The sequence below is a fragment of the Schistocerca piceifrons genome, chromosome 8 (genome assembly GCF_021461385.2).
Source record: "Schistocerca piceifrons isolate TAMUIC-IGC-003096 chromosome 8, iqSchPice1.1, whole genome shotgun sequence".
Lineage (NCBI taxonomy): Eukaryota > Metazoa > Arthropoda > Insecta > Orthoptera > Acrididae > Schistocerca > Schistocerca piceifrons.
The window spans coordinates 317,614,593-317,637,319 of record NC_060145.1 but is presented as its reverse complement, the minus strand read 5'-3'; the positions used below and the strand labels follow the sequence as shown (position 1 = coordinate 317,637,319).

The 22,727-nt window shown below is 45.6% G+C and overlaps 1 protein-coding gene across 1 annotated transcript in view; it reads right to left on the bottom strand.

Moving 5' to 3' along the window:
• LOC124711992 (mucin-7-like) overlaps positions 1 to 22,727 on the bottom strand; it is a 166,329-nt gene that overhangs the window by 45,408 nt on the left and 98,194 nt on the right. Inside the window, exon 4 of the mRNA XM_047242278.1 lies at positions 21,634 to 21,852. Coding sequence (XP_047098234.1) covers positions 21,634 to 21,852 — 219 coding nt within the window. The remainder of the gene's footprint in view (positions 1 to 21,633; positions 21,853 to 22,727) is intronic.

Here is a 22,727-nt window from a genome sequence, read left to right as displayed (position 1 = left end):
GACTTTCCTGAGGAGAACTGGTGTTACTAACCACTGGAACGTTATGCTTTAGCAGTTTGCTGATGGGACGCTAACACGAATGCACATTTGCGTGCTTTGCCGTGTCACTGTCCGTACTGGCAACATCTTGTTTGCGGATGGCGTGCAGAGATAGCTTGAATTTCAAATACACCGCTCTCGGCCACGGTCCGACGCTACGTTTATCGTTGCCAGTCGTTGTGCTGCCAAGGTTCAGGTTCCTCTACAAAGAAAATAATCAATCCAGTGAACAAGCCGTAAGCTGTGACTGACACATTTTCCGACATGTTTACTAAGTTTGTTAATTTTATGTTCCGTGGATCATTTCTGTGATTAATCATAATGATGTGGACCGGGTCGTGATACATTCATATCACAGAGTCATACATAAATAAGGCTACATGCTGACAATTTAGAAGTTTTCTTCCCCATACCGTTTGCTTTCGTTTTCAGTTGTGAATTAACAATTCCTGTTCACCACCTTTTACTTATTAAATAAACAGGTATTTTTCGACGCAATAGAAGAGCTGTAAGGACAAACGTTTCTAGTTTGGTTTCCAAATTTACGTTCGCTATCTGTCAGCCATTTAATATCATTTGATGAATGATAAAAATTCAGGTGGCAGCACTGTGCACCCCTTTTTGTGCTAAAGGCAACCTTAATGTGGAGTAATGACTGTCAACTTTTTGTTATGGTATTGTAATTAGGCACATCGTCGTTACTTTGAATTGTACTAAATTTTTATAACATACGAGGTGTGATCAAAAAGTAACGAGAATTTTTGTTTTTCTTAGAGAATCGGTGTTTATTCATCATCAAATACACTAGTGGCAGCGCTTTTTCCAATCTTGGAAGCACTTCTGGAACTCACTTTTCGTGAGGGTGTTCAAATCCTTCAGCGATTCTCTTTTTATTTCATCAACGGTGGCAGAATGAAGTCCTTTCATGGTTCTCGTTAGAGCCGGAAATAGAAATAAATCGTAGAGGTGCATGGTCCGTGAATACGGTGACTGAGGCAACATAACGCTTTTTTTTTTCAAAAATCGCGAAAAACATTGAGCTGTGAGCGGGAGCATTATCGTGATGCAGTTTCCACTAATTGTTTTGCCACAACTCCAGTTGTTTTTTTCGGACTGCTTCATGCTAACGACAAGTAATTCTAGATAGTATTCCTTATTGACCGTCCGACGATAAGGTTGGAACTCTTGATGAACTACCCATTGGAATTGAAGAAAACAGTGAGAAGAACCTTCACATGTTATCGAACTTGTCGAATTTTTTTCGGTCTTGCCTCTTCAGGCAGTTGCCATTGCGATGACTGGGTCTTGGCTTCGACGTCATACCCGCATACCTATACTCTGTCACCTGTCACAACCTTATTTAGACGCTCCGGATCGTCGTCGACTTCATTCAGCAGTTTCTGAGAGATGTATACGCGAGCTCGGTTTTCGTCAGAAGTTAACAGTTTCGAAACAAGATTTGCTGATACATTTCATGCCCAAAAGACCTGAAAAAATTGCGTGTCATGAGCCAAAGGATATGCCGACATCATCAGCATCCTCTCTGTGATTAGGCGATTTTACAGAGCCAGTTTCCTTACTTCTTCCACACAATCATCAATAATTGCTATGCTAGGGCGTTCTGGCCGGTCGTCGTTTTCAACGCTTTCTCGATTCTCTTTGAAACGATTATACCACTCGTAAAACTCTAATTTTACTCGCAGTAGATTCACCAAAAGCCACAGTCAACATGTCGAAGGCGGTGCTGCACGTTATTACATTTTTCACGCAAATTTAATGCAAATTCTTTAATCCACCTTTTTCGACAGTAAAAATTCGCCGAGCACTCCAAAACACATATAACCTTTTCTACTATCAACAATAAACTAAATACTCAAAACAGCTGAAACTGCAAACATACATCAGAAGCATGTGTACCAAAAAAATAAAAAAAATTGAAAATCGGATGTATAAAGCCCATGAAATTAAAAAAAGTCGTTACTCTTTGATCACACCTCATACTTCATGAACGAAAGAATATACGAGGGGCGTTCAGTAATGCAACACATTTTTTTGTCATCTAGTTTCGCTTGAAAGATACGGAATTTGTTGTAGGAGTTCGTCAAGCTTCCCGCTTGGGGCCCTGTGACTTCATGAAGTTCCAATTTTTTTTTCGTTTTGTTCGTCATTATTTGTTGCAGAGAGCTGTCATTTAGTTTCTTTTGGCGGAAAACTGAAGCATCGAAGGTATTCATAAGCACTTGCAGAATGTCGAGGAGGGCTGGCAATGAACAAAAGCACGGTGAGTCGTTGGGCGAGGCGTTTGTTATCTCATTGCAACAAGGTCGCGCAAATCTGTCCGATCTCCCCACTTACCGGCCGGCCGCATGCAGCTTGACTCCTGCGATGCTGAAATGTACAGATCACAATCAAAAACCTCGTTGCAGAAATGGACGTCTCTGTTGATAGTGCTGACACATTTGTCCGCCAGTTGGGGAACTCAATACACGGTGAGTTCCTGGCCGCCTAACAGACGACCATAAGGAGCAACGAAGGACCATCTGTGCGCAATAGCTTGCGCGTTACGAGCCTGATAATGCCAATTTCTTTGTCGAAAATAGCGATAGGCGATGTAAAGCGACTTCATCATTTCGAACTTGAAATAAAACGGCAATACATGTAGTGGCGCCACGCCATATTTCCTCCGAAGATAGGGTTCAAAGTCGCACCCTCAACTGGTAAAGCCGTGGCGACGGTCTTCTGGAACTCAGTAGGAGTTATTCCGTTTGATGTCCTCCCTCATAATATAACGACCACCTCTGAAGAATAGCCGGCCGTTGTAGGCGAGCGGTTCTAGGCACTTCAGTACGGAACCACGCTGCTGCTACGGTCGCAGGTTCTAATCCTGCCTCGGGCATGGATGTGTGTGATGTCCTTAGGTTGGTTAGTTTTAAGTAGTCTAGGGGTCTGATGACCTCTTATGTTAAGTTCCATAGTGCTCAGAGCCACATGAACAATTTGAAGAATATTGTGCTACCTTGAGGAAACTGAAGAAACGATTTCACCTTGTTCGTTGCCACAAAAATGCTAACTAACTTCTCCTTCTCCATGACACCGCAAAGCCATACAAGTCTGCGCTCACTATGGGAGCTCAAAAAAAAAGTCAATGGAGTGTTCTTCGCCGGCCGGAGTGGCCGTGCGGTTCTAGGCGCTACCGTCTGGAACCGCGGGACCGCTACGGTCGCATGTTCGAATCCTGCCTCGGGCATGGATGTGTGTGATGTCCTTAGGTTAGTTAGGTTTAAGTAGTTCTAAGTTCTAGGGGGTCTGGCGTGGGGTCAGTCGCTTGACGGCGCGCTTCGGCGCGGGCCCGCCCGTTGCCGGCGCGCCGTAAGGCACGGAAGCTCGCACTGGGGCGTATCGCTTTCCAGTCGGGTGTGCCGCGGCAGTCCTCACAGGGGAAGTGATGCGTCTCTTATAGCCTCTCCTTCCCAAGTAGCTCTTTCCGCCTTCCCGTGGTGCCAGACGTTAAGCTCGGCATTCTGCCTTGCGACAAAAGGGAGAGCTGCGACCCAACCCGATGCGAAAGCGAAGGGTGCGTGGCACAGGGGGAGCTGTGTCAAGGGACCGGACATCTGTCCCTCTCTGTTCGCAGGGTACAGACCAGCAGGTGCTCTGCATGCCGGCGACCTCGTTTGTCGGCGTGGCATCGCGGCGCCAGTCGGCAAGGGTGCTTCGCCGCGCCCCTGGGTAACCGGGGCGTGTTCTGCCAAACCCAGGAGGTGGTGACACCACCTGGGCCAGGTTAGATGGGTCCAGACCGCCGAACGACTGGGTGACCGACCCACCACCTGAGTAGGAGTGGGTCCTTGGCCGAGAGGTGGAAGCTCGGGCTAGTAGGCGGCGGAGGGCGAGAGGTGCATCCGCCTCTCCGGAGTGCGGGGTGCACTTGTTGCCGAGGAGCGTCGCGTGAAATCGTCGATGACGGAGCCACCGATGGGGACCAGGGCGCTGGCAACGGCGCGCTGAACCCAGCAGTTCAACGATGCCCTTGGCCTTGGGGCGAGGCCGGTGGGCGAGCTGCATCAGTCCCCCCCCCCCCCCCCCCCCCATGCCAGAGGAGCCGGTCCGGGGCAAGAGACGGTCTCCCAACCTTTTTCACTCGTCTAATAACCATGGCTGACCAAGAGACGAGTGACTCGAGTGTTCTTTCGAGGTGTTCGACACTTGCTGTTCCCACCCCTGAAGAGGGCCCGGGGCAGAACGCAGAAAATGTAACAGAATGGCATACTAGAATAAACCAACTGTTAGATTCTAGTATTAAAAATGGTAAGATAAGTAACACAGCAGTACTTTCAATTAAAAAGGAACTCGCCGCATGGGCTATCGCTAGTGCGAAGCTCGAGGGGCGACTTGAAGAATTAGAAAAGGAGAATGAACGACTGCGAAAACAGCCCACTAAAACGTGGGCAGGGGTGGTTGCACAAGCGGCCACCAAAACACAAACCACCAAAGAGACTATCGAAAAGGTGTCCAATAGGCCTGACACAGCTGTCTTCTTAAGACCCCTGCCAGGTCAGGACATCAAAAAAGTACAGGAATTATTCACAACTACTGTAAACCCGGCAGCAGATAAGATAAAAATAAATAAAGTAAAGGCAACCAAAAATGTTGTAATAGTAGATTTTGCCACTGAAGAAGACCGGGACAAAATACTGAATCATGAGAAACTTAAAAAGGTCGTTAAGTGTGAACCGCCCAAAAAGCGGAATCCCTTAGTGATCCTGTACGACGTGCCTACTACAATAAGTGAGAACGACATCTATATAACAATAAACCAACAAAATTTCGAGAACATGAGTCTGGACAACTTCAAAAAAGAATTTAAACTACGTTTCAGGACTGGACCTAGAGAGCACGATGTAGTACATCACGTGGCTGAAGTCTCGGGGAATATGTGGCGTAAGCTCACCACTATGGGCAGGATTTACATGGGGTTCCACTCGATAAACGTTAGGGACTACCTCGTAGTTCCACGGTGTCACAACTGTGGAGACCTCGATCGTGTTCACAAACACTGTGAGCGAAAGCTGGCTTGCTCCAGGTGCGGAGCAGAAGACCACACAAGGAAAACCTGTGGCAAAACAGGAATATGTATCCCTTGTACGAGAAGAGGAAAAAAGAACTGTAATGCCACGGGAAGAAATTGCCCCACATATAGGTCATTAGAACAAAGACTTATTTCGAGAACTGATTATGGCTGAGTCCATATCAGGAAACAGGAAGCCTAAAAGAAAGTCTCCGAGCAAAAGGGTGAGGGATGCACTAAGCGCCAGCAGATTTAGGGAGTTCCTTCAAGGAGCCACCAAAACTCAAATCACAAAGGTGGACACAAAAGATGCTGGCGTACAAACGGACCCTTGTGGTCACATTGGTGCTCCCTCTCCCCCAAGCTGGGGACGAAGGTCGCTTAAAGAGCTAGAACGACCAAAAGGGCATCCTGTGGCAAAACAACAAACGGAAGTACCAGAGAAACAACAGGTACAAGTCAACACAATAAGTAGTACATCATCCTCCACCAATTCTGGCATACAAAAAGGTTTGGGCGTAGATCCCAATAGGGTATGCCCCAACCTAGAACACGCTCTGCAATTAGCGCGTCTGGAGGAGCCGGCGGTCCTCACCACAGCCCTGAGGCACGTGGTGCGTGTCGGTCACGTATACGGCAGAGACGTCACCTTCTCGGTGATGGAGGCTGTCGACAGAATACAGTTGAAGACAATGAATCTCCCCACTGACTTCGGAGCCCTGCGTGACCTGGTCAAAAAAGTCTTTGAAAGGCGAAATGAGAAATTCGACCTTGACGAACTTTACAGTCAATCTGTCATTACGAATGGAAGAATAGCTCACGATTGGAGCAAGAATTGGCCTGAATCGCATATTAGAACATACTATGCACGAGACCCACTTAAACGTAGGACAGATTAACACACATAACAGCAAATTAGTCATGCAGGAACTCCGCAGAGTCGTGGAGGAGAGGAGTCTGGATGTGCTCTGTCTGCAGGAACCATACTCCCTGGCTGGGCGAATCCCATTTGCGGCAGCTGGCTGGCAAGTCATTCACAGCGGAGCGGAACCCAGAGCAGCCATAATGATCATTAACAAAGCACTAAGAGCCACAGTTCTCTCCCAGTTCTCCGACGATCACTGCAACGTCGTGGAACTACAAACACCACCTGGAGTACTGTACATCATCAACATGTACTTCCAGTACGGCCGGGCAATAGAGGAATTCTTAGACAAGCTCACACAGGTAACCACGGCGTTGCGGGGACGTCGATGTGTTATCACAGCAGACATAAATGCTAAGTCCCACCTGTGGTTCAGCGGCACACGAGACTACCGAGGAGAGAGGGCCGAGGAGACCATCATGGCGCTACAGTTAATGGTCGCCAATAAGCAAGGAAACCCGCCCACCTACGCAGGAGGTGGGGGCGAGGGCACGAACATTGATGTTACGTTGGTCACGCCCAATCTCGCCACCAGAATAACAAACTGGATGGTCTGGGATCAGGTAACAACTAGTGATCACAATCTCATCACATTCTCATTGGGAGACGAGGAGTGCCGCTGGGACATGGGGTGAGAGACACAGTTAAACTACAATAGAGCTGACTGGGACCGCCTGGCGAGGAGTGTGAAATACCGACATTGCCCGATGGTGACGAAAATGTCGAAGGATACGCCGAGGAGCTGGTGAAAGCAGTTGTTAGGGCGGTGAAAGCTGCCGTACCAACCAGGAGAAGAGCCGTAGCGGCCTCTCCGTCACCATGGTCAGCTGAACTGGGACAGACGCGCCAGTCGGTCAGGAGGGCGAAGAGGTACTACCAGCGGAGTGTCGTCTGGGAAGAAAAGCAATGCTGGTTGCTAAGATACAGAGAGGCAAAGGAGCACTTCCAACAAGAGCTTAAAGCAGTAAGGCTACAGAGCTGGGAAAAATATGTACAGACACAACTAGCTACAGACCCATGGGGTGTACCGTACAAGTTAGTACGGGAAAAGATTAGGTCACCCATGGCGCTGTCCACCGTCAGGGATCAGGGCAGGATGACGTAAACCTGGCAGGAAACTGCTGAGGTCCTCCTCCGTGTCCTGCTGCCTGACGATGACGAGAATGATGACTCCAAGGCACAACAGCAGATCCGGAGACAAGATGAAGAGGGATACCGGAATATCTACATGGTATATCCCTTCTCCGAGGAAGAAGTAGCCACACAAATAAATGCCCTTAAAAAAGGCAAGGCTCCTGGCCCAGACTGCATCACTGCAGAGGTGGTGCAATTCCTGGCCCCCCAGTTGGTAGCACCTTTCACAAAGTTATACAACGAGTGTTTGCGGCTCGGGAAATTCCCCCAAATATGGAAAAGGGCAAACGTAGTAATAATCAAGAAAAGCCCAGACAAAGATCCACGAGAACCTAAGTCCTACAGGCCAATCTGTCTACTAGACACACTGGGGAAACTTTTTGAGAGGTTGCTGGCAGACAGACTGGCAGCACACCGAGCTTTGTGCGGGATGAGTGACAGACAATTCGGCTTCAGGTCTGGGAGATCGGCGTCTGACGCTATTGCCCTGGCTGCGGAGGTCTGTGCCTCTACCCCGCACAAATACGTGGTCGGCATCATGGTGGATATCAGTGGCGCCTTTGACAACCTGTGGTGGCCCTCGCTCTTCTCCCGATTGCGAGAGAAGGAGTGCCTGAGGTCGCTATATGGCTGTCTCAGGAGCTATTGTGAGAATAGGGAGGTCTGGCTATCGTCCCCTAGCGGGAGAATAAGTAAAAAGATCAATAAGGCGTGTCCACAGGGGTCTGTCCTGGGGCCACTCTTTTGGGACATTAATATGGAACCCCTTTCGGATAACCTTCAGAACAGCGACGATGTGCTAGAGGGCATAGCCTACGCAGACGACCTCCTCCTGCTGGTTGGTGGCTGTAGCCGCGAAGACTTAGAGCCAAAAATTGAAAGGGCCATATCAATTCTAAGTACATGGTGCCACATGTCCAAAATGAAGATTTCACCAACCAAATCTACATATTTACTTCTAAAAGGACAATTAGCTAGAAATCCAACTGTAAGGATAGATGGCTCACCAGTTCTTCGACGCCATGAGGCGCGATACCTGGGCGTACTCGTCGATGGGAGGTGGACTTATGCATCACACATTGACACCGTTACACAAAAATCATTAGAAACATTAAATAATCTAATTGCCATTGGACACAAGCGATTTCACTTACCACCAGAATTAATCAAATTATATCACAACAGCATATTGACATCAATTGTAGGGTATGGATCAGGAATCTGGGGTCACAGACTCACGAGGGTTATGCCTGCCATGGCTGTGAGAAGAGTGCAGCGGAACATGTTACTCAGATCAGTTGGGGCATACAGAACAACACCAGGAGGAGCCTTAGCAGTACTGATGGGGCTCTGTCCGCTCGACATAAAAATCAGGTAGCAGGCAACGTGGTACTGGGTAAAAAAGGGTAACAGGGATAAAATAGTTGATCTAATGGGGATTTACGTGGGGAACAAAATAGAAATCAAACGAAGGGGGGAAGAACTTTGGCAAGAACAATGGGATAATGAAGAAACCGGTCGTAGGACACATGAATTGCTGCCCAATATCAGGGAAAGGTTGCAATTAAAACACTTCATACCGTCACGAGGACTGCTGCACTCATGGACCTTACCCGGCATATCTATGCCAGTTCGGGAAACGGGCTACACCAGCGTGTGACTGTGGGGCCACACCAGGCACCCCGGAACACGTGGTGTATGAGTGCCGCCTCTTCGACGACGTAGCGGCGCAATTTCGCCAGCAATTACCACACCATGACACGTATCACCTGCTCAGGCATGAGGACCATTTCACAATCTTAAACAAGTTGGCCAATGAGATCTCACTCAAAGTGATAAGGGAATATCTCAGGAACAATGACTAAGATCTCACTACACCCAAATTGACTCCGCGCACCTGACCTGTTCCGCCGAGGCGTGGACCTGGCCAGCCGCCTCACGGCTGGAATGAATCCGCCACGCCTCGGATTAGGGGGGGGGGGGGGGGGGTGCGCCCAACTACCGATCTGAGACACTCACCGATTTTGACACTAGGTTAGGATAGGTTAGACGTAGGATAAGTTAGGATAAAAACATTAGTATAGTGCTGCAGCGATCCACAACTTCGGCCAGCCTGGTGCCAGGGGCACGTTCACCGGGATTAGCTCGGTGAACAGGGCCAACAACGTAGGTTTATACTTTGCTGGCACATTTGTAACGCTGCAGGTAGAAGTAGCTTAGTATAAGTAGAATAAAATAACATAGGAAGATAAAAGAGTAGTGCCCATAGTGAGAGCAATAGAAAACTAATATAGAGTAAGCTGTAGTACTGTATCAACTAGGACCCACTAATTGTATAAGGTGGTGGGTTGTATTGTATCATATATGCATTGAGAATAAAGTTTTTTTTTTTTATAAAGAAAAGTTCTAGGGGACTGATGACCTCAGAAGTTGAGTCCCATAGTGCTCAGAGCCATTTTTGACTGTTCTTCCCCTTCCACCTTACAGACCGGATCTCGCACCTTACGACTTCCATCTGTCTGCCCCAGTGAATGAATCACTTCGCGGGAAGCAGTACGTGGATGATGCGGAGGTTACTGATGCAACAAGACGTTGGCGCCGGGGTCAAAAATGGTTCAAATGGCTCTGAGCACAATGGGACTTAACTTCTGACGTCATTAGCCCCCTAGAACTTAGAACTACTTAAACCTAACTAAGCTAAGGACATCACACACATCTATGACTGAGGCAGGATTCGAACCTGTGACCGTAGCGGTCGCGCGGTTCCAGACTGATTGCCGTCCTTCGGGCCCGGGTTCGATTCACGGCTGGGTCGTGGTTTTCTCCGCTCAGGAACTGGCTGTCGTGTTGTCTTCATCATCATTTCATCCCCATCCGGCGCGCAGGTCGCCCAATGTGGCGTCGAATGTAATAAGACCTGCACCGAGGCGGCCGGACCTGTCCCGCAAGGGGTCTCCCGGCCAACGACGCCAAACGCTCATTTCCGTTACCGGGAACATGAATGGCAATGTTTACTTCAACATTCTCGTAGCTAAATGTTGCGTGTTCTTCTGCTTCCTCTGGATGAATGCGCTGCGGATACTATATCATTCCAGACACTATCCTTGTTCACAGGACTGCACGCATATGTTCCTAGTTTGAAGAGCTTTCGCTTAGGTAATCTTCCACGACTGGCCCACTCACAAGAGGCGGCCACAACGTTTAGAATGCGGATTTACTTCACACTTCGTACATTCGTAGTACTCCATTAGGACAACAAAATGTGTAAGCAGTAGCGCGCACTTCTCAAGCGTTATTGAGAAAATCGCAAGATAATTTCGGTCGCCAAATATATACCTGTGAGAGGCCGTTTTTACCAGGAAGTGGCGCCAGGAGAGTGGGTGCCGGCACGGTAGCTCAGCGTGTTCGGTCAGAGGGTTAGCTGCCCTCTGTAGTAAAAAAACTGAGTTAATGGATCAACGACGAACTGAAACGGGTGTGTTGCAACGTCCGCCCCGAGCAGATACAAACAACGAAGACGAACAAAATGAGATTTTAAAAAAAGTGGGTAGCGTTCAAGCCCCATAATCGCTGGATCGAGTCCCGTTCGTCAGTTTTCTTTATTTTTAACACAGTCATTTTCTTTACTATTTATATTACAATTGATATAGTGGGAAAAATACGTGTAATCGGATGAACTTTTATTGAATTTACAATGTTATTTGGCAGTCTACAAATTTTATTATCACTAATAACATAATATTCATAACTATCGACTAGTAAACGACCAAACGCACAAAGTGATACTGAAAATGTATGCTTGTCCGTGATCTGAGAAATCCCTTATACCTCGAAGAAGCCCGAAATTACGTGTTACCTCCAAGTTTTGATCCGCACAGACGGCTTTCGAAACATGTACAATTAATCGTCGCTTTCGACATTACGATTACAATAGCAGGGTGGTATTTTTCGTAAAAACATGGAAAACTCGAAGTTAAACGGCACCAGCTGCATTGAATAAATGCTGTTTCCTCATACGGAAGGTCTTTTGAGGTTGTCCGTGGGAAAACAAACCTCGTTAACATTTTCAAAAATCTCTCTTTCAGCCGATAATTTGGAAGCAAACCATGCATAACGCAGCATTTCCTCAAATATCGGCGCTGATAATTGATCATGCAGTATCGAGTGTATTTTAATAGCGTCTTCATGAGAAGCAATTTCTCGTTCTTTTTCCATTAAATACGAACAATTTTGAAGACACGGACAAGCATACATTTTCAGTATCACTTTATGCGTTTGGTCGTTTACTAGTCGATAGTTACGAATATTATATTATTTGGGATAATAAAAATTTGTTGACTGTCAAATAACATTGCAAATTTAATAAAAGTTCATCCGATTACACGTATTTTTCGCATTATATCAATTGTAATATAAATAGTAAAGAAAATGACTGTGTTGAAAATAAAAAAAAGTGACGAACTGGACTCGATCCAGCGATTTCGGGGCTTGAACGCTACCCGCTTTTTTTTTTATATACAAATGGATAAAGGAAAGCAGTTCCTCTTCGGCTACATAAACAGAATAATAGGAAGTCGTCCCGTTACGACATAAGGATGCTCCTAGCCTCCTACCCATTCGGCTGCTTCATAGTAAAAACGGCCACGCACAGGTATATATCTGACGAACGAAATTATCTTGCGTTTTTCTCAGTAACTCTTGAGGAGTACGCGCTACTGGTTACACATTTTGTTGTCCTAATGGAGTACTACGAGTGTACGAAGTTTGAAGTAAATTCGCGTTCCAAACGTCGTGGCGTCCCCTTGTCAGTCACTCTGTTTCACACCACAGAAGATGTCTGGGACTATTTACAACAGCTTGTGATACGTAGGATCTAACATCCACTCAATATGATAGCCCTACGGGATCTAATAACAACGGGTGGACCCAGCTGGATATTACACACTTCAAGAAAATTTTGGGCCCTCTTCCTGGCTGAATTCATTATCAACGTTAGAGGCGGTGTTTCAAGGTATTAGCGTGACGTATCCTGAGGTTGATTCATTATTTGTTCAGGTAGCGTAAGGCCCCCGGTAACGATTAAACTTCCTGTTAAATTCACTGTTTCCTAACTACGGTTTTATCAAATAAGCGCGCAAACCTACCAAACGGGTCTGCCAAATTTAACCTCTCGTTTGAGACAACTATCGCACTGTGCGTATTGTGTGGCGACGTATTTTGACGCTAGTGGTAATGGCTTCCAATGGAGACAAAGCATTTTTGCATTGATTTCAGAACTGTATATAAGGAAGAAAAAGAAAACTAGGCGCCGCTCCAAGGAGTGGTCGAAACTGAGGGATAAATATACCCATACGATTTGTCAAAAAATATGTATGTAAGAAACGTATGATCACATTAACTTTCTCCGACCGCACAGCCAAACTTAACATTAACTTGTTAGGATTACTTCGCGACACAAGTATGCGGAAATTTATTCTCTCCAACTTCACCCTCTAATGTAAATTCATTAAAATACCACATCGCCCATGGAAGAACCGGATGGCTATTGTTGTTGTTTTTTTTATTTTTTTAATTAATTTTTTTTTACTCTATTGCATTCCCACTAGTGTGTTCTGCATAAAATACGATTTCCTTCTTACTTCTTTCTGTGTACGAGGGTTGGAACATTAATTGCGGCATCTATTTATTTACAACTTGTATAAGATAGGTCCTTCAAAGTAGTCATCAGCATTGTGCACAGTCTTTCGTCAGCGATGTGAAACTCGTAGGATACCTTTAACATCGCCAGTTCTGCTGATAGAATCTATGGAGCGGTCTATTGCCCGACGAATCTCTGTAATAGTGTTTCCTTCAATTTAGGAACCAAGCTGAAATACACAGACTTAAGTTGGTGGTTGCTCTTTCTGCAGGTCCCGCCCATAATTTTGCAGCACGACGTTCGGCTGCATATGGTGCAAGTTGTGACTGATTTGTTCGATAAGTGGGGCTGGGATTTGCTGTAACACCCACCGCACTGCATGGACTTAAGCCCTCGTGAAAACTTGATTCCTAAGCCGACCGAAACACTTCATCACGTACACTTCAGAATTATTACAGAGATTCGTTGGGTAATATACGGCTCAACTGGAACTATCAACGCAACTGCCGCTGCAAAGGATATGCTACGAGTTCCAAATCGCTGTCAATTGATTATCCACAACGCAGGTAACTACTTCGGAGGACAGTAAAACTTTCAAAAATTTATCTACTTTGTATAAGCTGTAAATAGTTCCCACTGTTAAAATGTAAGCCCTCGTAATACACACTGAGGCGACAAAAGTCATGGGACAGCCATATGCTCATATAGTGATGGCGCTAGTATCGAGTGAACAAGATGGAAAAGGGCACAGCACTGGCGGAACAGTCAATTGTTCTCAGCTGATTCATTTGAAAATGTTTCAGACGCGAACACGTGATTATGGCCGCACGACGGGAATAACAGATTTGGAACGCAGAATGGTAGTTGGAGCTATACTGCGTCTAGAATGTGCCGAGAATACCAGATTCAGGCATTACCTCTCACCACGGACAATACAGTGGCTGAAGGCCTTAACGACCGAGAGTTGCGGAGTTTTCGTATAGTTGTCAGTGCTAACAGACAACCAAAACTGCGTGAACTAACCGCAGAAATCAATGTGGGACGCACGACGAACGCATCCGTTAGAAAACTGCGGCGAAATTTGGCGTAAATAGTGTATGACAACAGGCGTCCGACGCGGGTGCCTTTGCTAACCAGCACGACATCGCCTGCAACACGTCTCTTGGGCTCGTGACCATATCGGTTGGATCCTAGAAGACTGTAAAATCGTAACCTGGTCATATGAGTCCCGATTTCAGTTAGTAACAGCTGATGGTAAGGTTCTAGTGTGGCGCAAACCCCACGAAAAAATGGTTCAAATGGCTCTGAGCACTATGGGACTTAACATCTGAGGTCATCAGTCCCCTACAACTTAGAACTACTTAAACCTAACTAACCTAAGGACATCACACACATCCATGCCCATGGCAGGATTCGAACCTGCGACCGTAGCAGTCGCGCGGTTCCGTACTGAGCGCCTAGAACCGCTAGACCACCGCGGCCGGCTGGACATTTATGGGGTGCAATCTAGAGGTCAGTTCGTGCACAACATCCTGCACCGGTAACTTTTTCCTAATTATGGACCGCCGTAGAGACAGCATGGCTTGATATTACTGCAGGAGACTTCCAACGACTTTTGGAGTCCATGCTACGTCGATTTGTTGCACTACGCCGGGTAAAAGGAGGTGCGACACGAAATTAGGAGGTAGTCTATGACTTTTGTCACCTCAATATATGGTTGTGAAAGAGATGGTGAACCGTAAAATTACTACTAGTTCACCAAAGGTTATTAATCTCAATCAAACACAAAATGTAAAGTGGAAGTAGGTGCCAAGGAATAACAGGTGAAATTACACGCAATTTTCAATAACACTCTTTATTTAAATTTGGTGCAAGACTTTAGGATATTTTTTTTAAAAAAAACCAACAATCATTTAACAAATAAGTCACAATTTACGATAGGAAAGGACATTTAAATTATTAAATTATTATAAAAAATTTCACGCTAGTAAAAGGCAAGTACAGGCAATCAATTTAACGTATACAACGCGACGCTGTATAATATTTCAAGCTCAGTTAAATTACAGGTGAATTTCACTCCATTCATTAAATGGCGCAGAATCTAACTTGTCTGCAACATATAAAGACAATCCTGTTTACAAAAGTTCTCAATATAGAAAAACCAAAACGCATGAGTCATGCACACGGGGGACACTCACAGTTAATAACATTAACATTTCCAAAAAATATAAAAAACAAATTTTACAAATTTCTGCCAGTTAACTTACGGCAAACACACACGATCGCCAGGTAGGACTTGCGAACTTTTACAACATTCTCCTTTCAAGGCAACAATTTCTACCCGAAATGAAATGGCAAATTTCTGCATGGCAAGAAAAAACACTAATAACCAACTACCTGCGTAAAACACATAAGCACGATGAGTAAAAGTCTTAAAGGTAGTGAATTGGTAAAACACGCCACAGTTTTTGCTAACTAGAAACAATATAAAAAATCCACTACGGCGTTCATTAACAACCTTGCTTATTGTAGCCAAATATACATAAACACAAATTTAAGTAAGTTACAGCTTCCAGATGAGCAGGAATTCGTTATGCAATTGACTAGTTCTTACCACGAGTCAAAAGGAATTTTTCTTCTTTCTTAGAGTACCTTTTACACGTGAGTCTAGTAACATTAGTTATGGCAGGCGAGAGAATGGATCAGGTCTTAGTGCCTTGCATTTTAAACAGTACAGTCATTACTGCCTTAGACTTTCACAGACATGGCAGAGGCTAACAGTCGAATAAACCCGTAGTTAAGCTGGGAGGGGAAAGAAGAAATCCTAATCACAGATTTATTCTGATCCCCCGCCCCCCCCTTTCGTCCTCAAAAGGGGACAAACGGACCATCCTTTCTAATATCACCACCTTCCCGCGGGTGGGCAGACGAGAATGAATGGCGGGAAACCTCCCCGCCACCCCCCCAAAAAAAGGCTGGTGTAATTAACAAGAGTAAGTTCAAATGGCTCTGAGCACAATGGGACTCAACTTCTGAGGTCATCAGTCCCCTAGAACTTAGAACTACTTACAACTGACTAACCTAAGGACATCACACACATCCATGCCCGAGGCAGAATTCGAACCTGCGACCGCAGCGGCTTCGCGGTTCCAGACTGTAGCGCCTAGAACCGCTCGGCCACTCCGGCCGGCCAAGAATAAGTAAACTGAATTCAATTAAACTTCATAAAATCTGTTAACACCAATACTCAACTTCTGGTGTGTTACGACTCCCAGGACTGAACCAACGCAGCACCTCCAAATGCTCTGCCGAGCCGGCCACTGTAGCCGTTTCAACGGACGCAGGAATGCGCGCCGATTTTCAGAACCTCCTCGCCGGTCGACATCATACCGCCGAACTTGGGGACCGACGCTCAGGAAGATTCCTTTCGCATCGAGCAGTTAACGCCCCATACCACGGAGCCGCTGCTCGCGTCGCTTACGCTGATGCCGCGGTCTGCGTGCTGTCCCTCTAGCCCCGGCGGAAATGTCGCTTCTTGATGCCCCGACTGCCAACTCTCTACGAGAGCCCATCCAGCCACCTCTTAAACCCGTGCGAACAGCCCACTTTTCCCCTTTCCCTCTAGAGGGAGACACCGAAGCCTTCAATTGCGACAAAGGCGCCACCGCCAGAAAACGAAGGGCGACTGCTTCCAACACCGACTCAAAGGAAGGCCTCGGTGCTTGTTGGTGACGTCACGTCAGTTAGGCACGGCGAACGCCAGGTCTGTTGCAGGCAGAAACGCCTGGGCGCGCTTATCACTATAAATCTCTTATTTTTGGACAAAATGTTTGGTATTGTTTTGGATTCTGCAGTTTTATTTAGATGAAAGATTTTCTTACTATCGTAAAGCTACAAATGAAGATCGTTCTGTATTACTGAATCCTGTCGGAACAAACGTAGATCAATATGAGAAGACGCTTTGCCCCATTGCAAGCTTCGGAAATTTTACATTCAAGTAACTATATTTACTTGATCCATTTTGTTATCGAAACTTACCCCAACCCCCTTACAATGAAATCGTTTCTTTTATTTATTTTCGTTCGACATCGTCACTGGAAATGTTAACTAATTTACATGTGTAAATGTCCAACTGTTGCCAGTCTTTAGATTACAGTCGTTTTCAACGAAAGGAATTCTAAACAGGAAACAAAATAGCTTACTACATCGAAAATACTGCTGAGCTTAAACTTTTTTAAACACGCACATTAGAGAAGATAAATATTCCCCTCTTGCAACTGAAAGGAGAAACTTTATAAGATAAAAAAAATTTTGTTTAATGAAACAAGTATCTCTCTTTTGCCTCTTCTTCTGTCCCGCGCCCCTCCCCCTACGTGTACAATCGCAAGATATTTCATTAACATTCAGTGCTCCTCACGCCATAGTCAACCTAGATACCTAAAGAAGAGCACCAGTATGTTCACAGTTTCTTGTAAAAGCAACCCAGTACAAACGTAACTTCCTCAGATTTACAAATAGGGTAAAGAAGCACGAATTCTGTTGCTGCTGGACAATGAAGTTGTTTTTGTATGTCAATCCTTAAAACAGGTGGAAATTTAAGTTCAGGAGTACACTATTTGTTAAGAAGTGTAATGAATTGCACAATTAATTGATTGCAGAAATCTCTCAGAACAATGTGTGTTGGTCAACTACCGCCAATAGTTTCACATTTTCCTGTGTCTGGAAGGGAGACACCACCATTATGAGTGTGCCTGCAACAGACCTGGCGTTCGCCGTGCCTAGCTGACGTGACGTCACGAACAAGCGCCGAGGCCTTCCTTTGAAGGTCGGGACACACATGTCCGGACCGTGTCCGTGCCGAGACACGTCCGAGTATCGGCCGTTACCCGGACAATGGAATACATCATTAAAACAAATGTAGCGTAGCGGGCCCCACTTGACCGGGCCGTGCACGGGGAATGTCAACGGGTCGGGGCCGGGCCGGGCGGGATTCGCCGTGTCTAATTTTTCACGTGACGGACACAACTGACGGTACAAAGGTCGGGACACACACGTCCGGGCCGTGTCAGGGCCGAGCGTCGGACGAGTGACGGTCGTGCTCCGGTCCGTTGCTGCAGGGGCCACACATGACCGGGGCACGTCCGTGTCTTTGTAGTTCCTTGCAGTGACTCGGATGCGGTGATCTTTGTTTCTGTTTGTGAAAGCTGTAAAACATGTTCACTAATTTTCACCTCACGCTGAAATTTTCATTCGTAAACGTGTTCTTATTTGAAGTGACGGACGAATGAACTGAGGACGTCTGGGAATGCCGAGTGTGCTGTATCAAATTCTCTGTTTCACTACCCTGGGTTTTAATGATCCATTCATCTGCAATGTCTTCTTGTGTAGACTCTTTTTCGTTTTCATCAATACACTGCTCCTCTTGGGAATCTGTATTTGATACTTGTTTATGCTCATTATTGTCTTGCGTGTAAGGAACATTGGAAACTGTTTCTCGTTCTACCATGTAAGGTAGTAGGAATTTTAAGAGATCTTCATACTTATATTTATGTTGATGAACAGCAGCTTGTCCTGAAACAGTTTTCCTTTTCTGCAGGGTCTTCCTTAGTTGGTCACGAACAGATGCCCATTTTTTTTTTTTTTTTTTTTGCATTCCTCTATTCCTTATAAGGTTTAAAATGCTGCAATATTTTATAGATTATATAGATTATACAGTATTTCTCATCTTATACAGTTCAATTTTTTTTTCAGGTTCCTTGCTACAGTAGATTCCTTTAAAACTATTTCCTTCAGCTACAGGTTGGGAAAATCGACAGTTGGAGCTATCGTCCTAACAATACAGGCTCCAAACAACTCAGGAAGTCTCTATTGGAATTGCGGAAAAACATATTCCATTGTGCTTCTTGCTCTGGTTGACCCATGTTATAATTTTATTGCAATAGACGTGGGAGCATAAGGAAAAAGTTCTAATGGAGGCACTCTAGTAAATTCAAACCTTGGAAAGTCAATGGAAAACAATACACTTAGTGTCCCAAGGAGTAAAACTTTACCCGATGAAGCTTTCCCTCTCAAAACATACTTGAAGTGACCATATCCTGGCAGGAACTTAACAATTGACATGGCAATATATTTAATTATCGTTTGAGTCAGGCAAGAAGACTATCCGAAAATGCATTCGGTATATTGGAACAGAAATTTTGAATATTTAGAAGAATCCTTCAGGGAGATCCTAATAACCTTACAATGATCGTGACGGCTGCGTGTGTACTGTACAACTTTATTCAAAAAATGGAAGGTTATAGGGTGCCCAAACAGAGGATGGATCAAAAGGAAGCTGCTGAGGGATCCGGAAGATCATCAGATCTTCGAAATCTACCTCGAATTCGTGGGAGATCAACAGATGCTGCATTTGCTGTACGAGAACAACTCAAAAAATTCCTGAATTCTCCACAAGGGACTGTGGAATGGCAAGAACATGTCGCCTTGGCGATATAACGACAACATAAACCAAACATCTGTTTGTAAAATAAAAAGTAAATAAATATTTTTGGGGTATTAAAACTTGTATAGTTTTTATCTTACCTTTGGCTTGTAGATCTGTTGCAGTTGTCTTCCAAACTCTGTCTTTGTACTCGATATTCCCATAGTTTTCACTTCCCTGATTGTAAAGAACAGAAAACTTACGAAGTTCTTCTATTAGTCGTTCCACATGCATGTTTTGTACACAGAACAGTCTTGCGCACTTGCACAGCTCACAAGACAATTCTACCGTCAGGCCGTGTCCGTCATGTGAAAAATTAGACACGGCGAATCCCGCCCGGCCCGGCCCCGGCCCGTTGACATTCCCCGTGCTCAGCCCGGTCAAGTAGGGCCTGCTATGTTACATTTGTTTTAATGATGTATTTTGTTGTCCGGGTGACGGCCGATACTCGGACCTGTCTCGGCACGGACACGATCCGGGCATGTGTGTCCCGAGCTTAATTGTCTTGTGAACTGTGCAACTGCAGAAGACTGTTATGTGTACAAAACATGGATGTGGAACGCCTAATAGAAGAACTTCGTAAGTTTACTGTTCTTTACGATCAGGGAAGTGAAAACTACAGGAATATCGAGTACAAAGACAGAGTTTGGGAGACGATTGCAACAGATGTACAAGCCAAAGGTAAGATAAAAACTATATAAGTTTTAATACCCGAAATATATTTATTTACTTTTTATTTTGCAAACAGATGTTTGGTTTATGTCATCGTTATATTGCCAAGACGACACGTTCTTGCAATTCCACAGTCCCTTGTGGAGAATTCAGAAACTTTTTGAGTTGGCAGAAAAAAAAGCTGGAAAACAGAGAGAAGTACAAAACCCAGTTGACGCTTTTTTTGCTGGTATAGCACCAGCCCTAAAATCGTTGCATCCACTACTTTTTCATCAAGCTAAAATCAGGATTTTTTCAATTGCACAAGACTTTGAACTGAAGCAACTCATGAATGACGTATCAGTCCATCAATTCACTCCATCATCCTCCAATTCCTCAGCAAAATCTGTTTCAACACCATATCCTTCACCTGTGGAAAACGAGTCAACAGAACCTACACAGCAGCTTTTGGATCAGCAAAGGGATTCCCACAATTCGTCTATAAATAACCAAAGCCATCATCCCCCACGTTCCTCATCAGCTTCAGAAACTAATTCACTGAATAGACCTCATTTGTTTTTCTTAGGGTAGTAGAAATTTAACTATTATTTACTAACTTATGTATTTATCTTTCAATTACTAAAGTCATAAAATAAAAATGCTGTCCTTAAAACTTATTATTTATTTGTGTTCTGTGTACTTTCCTTTAACATACCTTTTAAAAAAAATTCAGTTGTTCTTAGTGTGAAACTGATACTCTCCAGAAAATGTCGTTTTTTCTCAGTCTTGGTTCTAGTTTCTTTAAAAGTTCACAGAAGATGTACTGCGTCATCCTAAAATACTGATAAAACTTAGTCTCATCATCTATGAGATGAGAAAATAATGTTCGAACTCGCCCTGTACTGGTCTTGTTTTCGAGGCACTGTGGTTCCATAATTTTCTTCTTCTTGTTTGCTTTCGTTGTTTTTCCTCTTCGTCTAAAGCAAGTGCTATAAGTCCTAATTCACTATTTCGAAAATTAGTGAACATGTATTACAGCTTTCACAAACAGAAACAGATCACCGCGTCCGAGTCACTACAAGGAACAACAAAGACACAGACGTGCCCCGGTCATGTGTGGCCCCTGCAGGAACGGACCGGAGCACGGCCGTCACTCGTCCGACGCTCGGCCCTGACACGGCCCGGACGTGTGTGTCCCTACCAAGTCGGTGTTGCTGCTTCATGCTACGTGCAGCGGCGCGCGTTTCAAAGCTAACTTTACTACGGCTCGTAATAAAACTCATTTTCTTTAAACACGTGCGCCGAAATATAAACTATTGAGAAACAGGTCAAACAAAGCCACACACTCAGAAGTATTTGAGGAAACCAGTGAAGTTTGACAGACTGTTTCATCGTTTGTTCCTTGGAAATACTAAAGAATAGCTACTCTCGTACCTGGGAGTGTGCCAAGGCCTTCCTTTGAGTCGGTGTTACTGCTTCACGCTACGCGCAGCGGCGCGCTTTTCAAAGCTAACTTTACTACGGCTCATAATAAAACTCATTTTCTTTAAACATGTGCGCCGAAATATAAACTATTGAGAAACAGGTCAAACAAAGCCGCACACTCACAAGTATTTGAGGAAACCACTGAAGTTTGACAAATTGTTTGATCGTTTGCTGAGTCCCTTGGAAATACTAAAGAATCGCTACGCTCGTACCTGGGAGTGTCTCCCCTGGTGGAGGCGGCTGTGGACGGAGGCGGCGGCGGCACCAGGTCGGACACGGGCACGAGGTCGGTGGTGTTGCCGGCCTGAGGCAGTGAGGCGGCAGACACCCGCAGGTCGAACGAGCCGCGGGCCACGGTGGAGGTGACCACCGCCAGGTTGCGCGACGAGCGGGCGCTCAGCGCCGCCCCCTGCACCGGCCACCCACACCACCTGCAACGCGACCACGCCCCCCAACTCATTCCTGCATCTGCAATATACGACAGTGGTCGTCAAACTTTTTTGCACAAGAGCCAGTGCTGATGTTGTGGGCCGTCACTTCTGGCCCTTTTACCGATCTTTAAATTAATCTGTAACCTACACAAATACACTACTGGCCATTAAAATTGCTACACCACGAAGATGACGTGCTACAGACGCGAAATTTAACCGACAGGAAGAAGATGCTGTGATATGCAAGTGATTAGCTTTTCAGAGCATCCACACAAGGTTGGCGCCGGTGGCGACACCTAGAACGTGCTGACGTGAGGAAAGTTTCCAACTGATTCCTCATAGACAAACAGCAGTTTACCGGCGTTGCCTGGTGAAACGTTGCTGTGATGCCGCGTGTGAGGAGGAGAAATGCGTACCATCACGTTTCCGACTTTGATAAAGGTCGGATTGTAGCATATCGCGATTGCGGATTATCGTATCGCGACATTGCTGCTCGCGTTTGTCGAGATCCAATGACTGTTAGCAGAATATGGAATCGGTGGGTTCAGGAGGGTAATACGGAACGCCGTGCAGGATCCCAATGGCCTCGTATCACTAGCAGTCGAGATGACAGGCATCTTACCCGCGTGGCTGTAACGGATCGTGCAGCCTCGTCTCGATCCCTGAGTCAACAGATGGGGACGTTCGCAAGACAACAATCATCTGCACGAATAGTTCGACGACGTTTGCAGCAGCATGGACTATGAGCTCGGAGACCATGGCGGTGGTTACCCTTGCCGCTGCATCACAGACAGGAGCGCCTGCGATGGTGTATTCAACGACGAACCTGCGTACACGAATGGCAAAACGTCATTTTTTCGGATGAATCCAGGTTC